Source organism: Hemicordylus capensis, chromosome 1, assembly GCF_027244095.1.
Source record: "Hemicordylus capensis ecotype Gifberg chromosome 1, rHemCap1.1.pri, whole genome shotgun sequence".
NCBI lineage: Eukaryota > Metazoa > Chordata > Lepidosauria > Squamata > Cordylidae > Hemicordylus > Hemicordylus capensis.
In genome coordinates this window covers 458842762-458845766 of record NC_069657.1, presented here as the reverse complement: position 1 = coordinate 458845766, position 3005 = coordinate 458842762, and the positions used below count along the sequence as shown (strand labels likewise).

Genomic DNA, 3005 nt, shown 5'->3' with positions numbered 1-3005 from the left:
CTGTCTGTGTGCACTTTCATTTATCCTTCAATCTCCTCTGATCTCAAGAAGGTTTAGGCAGATGTAATGCTCTGAAGGGAAATGAAAAGGGGCCCTGGAAATGTTGGCAGCTGCAGGGGAATTCTGGGCTGTTTAATCAGGATCCTGACCACCAGCTAAGTAGGCTCCATTTCACTTCGCAGGGGTGGCAGAAATACAAGCAAGCAGCAGCCAAGAGGGCAATTTTAAATAGGAAACGGGGGTTGTGGAGTAAAGCAACTCATCCCCCAGCAATGATGCTCCCATCAGATTTATTTATTCATTGTATCATATTTTTATACTGCCTGATATGTGCATCTCTAGGCAGTGTACAGAGTTAAAACACAACAAATGTAAAACCGAGTAAAAACAGTTAAAATTTCACAAGATAAATAAAAACAATCTCATAAGATAAAAACAAATTAAATAGTTTAAAATTATTTCGTTAAAAGCCTGATAAAAAGGTGCATCTTGAGAGTCTTCCTAAATATAGAGAAGGAGATGCTCTTATTTCAACAGGGAGCATATTTCAAAGCCCCAGAGAAGGCCTGGTCCCAAGTTGCCACCAAGCAAGCCGACGGCCGCCAACCCTAACCAAACCTCTCCAGATGATCTTAATAGGCAACCAACAGGGTCCGTGACAAAGAAGGCGGTCTCCAAAGTACCCTGGACACAGCCCGCCCCCCCCCCGCCCCCCACTGCATTTGAGTAAAAGGAGCAGCCATCAGGAAATCCATGCACAGATTTGCCCCATGTTTGGCCCTAAAGCTCTGGAGTTTGTGGGGCAATTAGGTGCTAAAGTACTTTCCTGGCTAGGGCACCCATTTGGTTTCAAAAGGCAGAAAGCCGTCCCCGCTTCCCTTCTAAAACAAGAAGTGCTGGGGTTTGGGCTGCCTGCCTAGGCACCACAGCCCCGAGCAGGAGAGCCCTACCTCCAAGATCAGGTGTGTAGGAAGGACCGTTGCTCTGCATATGCTCAGAGGCATGAGGATGATAGCCAAGTATTCAACGGTACCAGTTGCAGGGGAGTCACAGCAAGAGAGGGGGCAGGCCCCTTTCAACACCTGCTGTACGCTTCCAGCAGCATCTGGTGGGCCACTGTGCGAAACAGGATGCTGGACTAGATGGACTTCCTTGGGCCTGATCCCAGCAGGGCTGTTCGGCTGTGCATGCTGAGGCTGGGCCTCCTGAGCCGTCCTTCTACTGGCTCACTGCAGAGGCTGCCTCCTCAACAAGGCCTTGACTGGAAGCAGCCTCACTGACTCAAGCATGACTTTGCAGGATAATATACAACCATATTTGGTATGAGCCCAGAAAACGAAACTTGTGGGGAGGAGGAGGTGAGAACCCTTTGAAGTCATTTCGATGTCCCTGGTATCGGCCGTGTGTTTCCTGTGGAGGCTTTTCGCCCGCCCCCCCCCCCCACTGCCGCAGCCCTGTGGGGCTCCCTGTTTCACCCAGAGTGTTTGTCCGCTTCCTTTGCCTTGAGAAGTGGGGGGGGGCACCCACCTGCGCAGGTGTGGGCACAGCCATGGCACGGCCTCAGGATTGCTTGCTGGGCGGTGACTCCCTGGCCCTATCCCAGGAGGGCGTCTCCGGATGGAAGGCAGCTGTGGGCAGGGCGGGGGCCTGGAGCGGGGCTTCCATGGGCAGGGAGAGCAGCTCCGCCCCTCCAGCCGCGTGGCTGTGAGAGCCCCAGCCCCGCAGGAAGTGCTCCCTGGTCACCAAGTGCCGAAAGGTCTCCGTGGTGAAATAGTAGGCCAGCGGGTCCAGGGCCGCATTGGCACAGGCCAGGAGCAGGGCAGACTGGTACACCAAGGCCAGGCCTTCCTTCAGCGCTTGCACCTGGTAGCAAAGCACAGCCACATGGTAGGGTAAGAAGCAGAGCAGGAAGATGGCAATGTTGGTCACCACCATTTGCCGGATCTTGGCCCCGCTGACCAGCTCCATGTGGGCCGCGGTGCTTCTGTGCACGGCCCGCAGCAGGCTGCACGAGCAGATCACCATGATGGCCAGTGGGAGGGCAAAGCACAGCACCATGGCACTGGAGACCCCCGGGGCCGTGATGTAGAGGGGCCGGCTGTCGAAGCAGCGCCTCCCGCCGCTGGCCCCGCCCCGGGTGCTGTTGGCCCCCAGGCCCTTCCCCCTGACCACAAAGTAGGAGGGGATCGTGCCCGCGACGCTCAGGGCCCACGCCCCGACACAGATGAGCTTGGCGTGCTGGCGCAGCGCCTGGGCCCGGCGGCTGAGCGGGAAGCAGATGGCCAGGCAGCGGTCCCAGCTGATGCAGGTCAGCAGGAAGATGCTGCCGTACATGTTGACCAGCAGCAGCAGCCCCGTCACCTCGCAGACCTTGTCTGGCAGCGGAGGCCGCCTGCTGTAGTAATAGGCCCTCAGGGGGAGCGAGGCCAGCAGCAGCAGGTCACAGGCGGCCAGGTTCTTCATGTAGAGGATGGTGGCGGATCTGCCTGCCCCGCCGGAGAAGAAGATGCACAGGGCGGCCACGTTCAGCGGGAGGCCCACCAGGAAGAGGGCCGAGTACATGCTGGCAAAAGCCAGGTCGGCTCCGCTGCTGCTGCTGCTGCTGCTGCTGCTGCAGTTGGTGCAAAGGGGGCTCATCGTGGCGGGGGGTCCAGCGGGGCCAAGAGCTCACCAAGCGGTGCTGGTGCTGCTGGAAACTTGCTGGGCCTTGCCAGGACCCACCTCCGTCTGGCACCTGCTCCTTGGAGAAAGAAGACAACCTATAGGTGGGTTGCTCTGCTGCTGCTCCTCTCTCGTGATGGCAGCCCTGGTGGGGAGCTCTCTCGGCTGTCCTGGAGCTCTTCACGCAGCTTGCCACGAGCAGACCTGCTGCTGCTGCTGCTGCTGCTGGGCTGCTCCAGAAGAGCCCGGGGGCCGCCCAGCCAGAGTGCCTGCCTCCCCAGCACCCTGCAACAAACAGGAAATTGTGGCATGGCACCGGGAACTGGCTAACCACCATTGGCTGC

The 3005-nt window shown here is 58.0% G+C and overlaps 1 protein-coding gene across 1 annotated transcript; it reads right to left on the bottom strand.

Moving 5' to 3' along the window:
* Positions 1-1560: 1560 nt before the first annotated feature.
* On the bottom strand, positions 1561-2637 carry LOC128339542 (lysophosphatidic acid receptor 6-like). The gene has a single exon (XM_053283664.1). The coding sequence runs from the start codon at positions 2635-2637 to the stop codon at positions 1561-1563; it is 1077 nt and encodes a 358-aa protein (XP_053139639.1).
* Between the last annotated feature and the right edge of the window lie 368 nt (positions 2638-3005).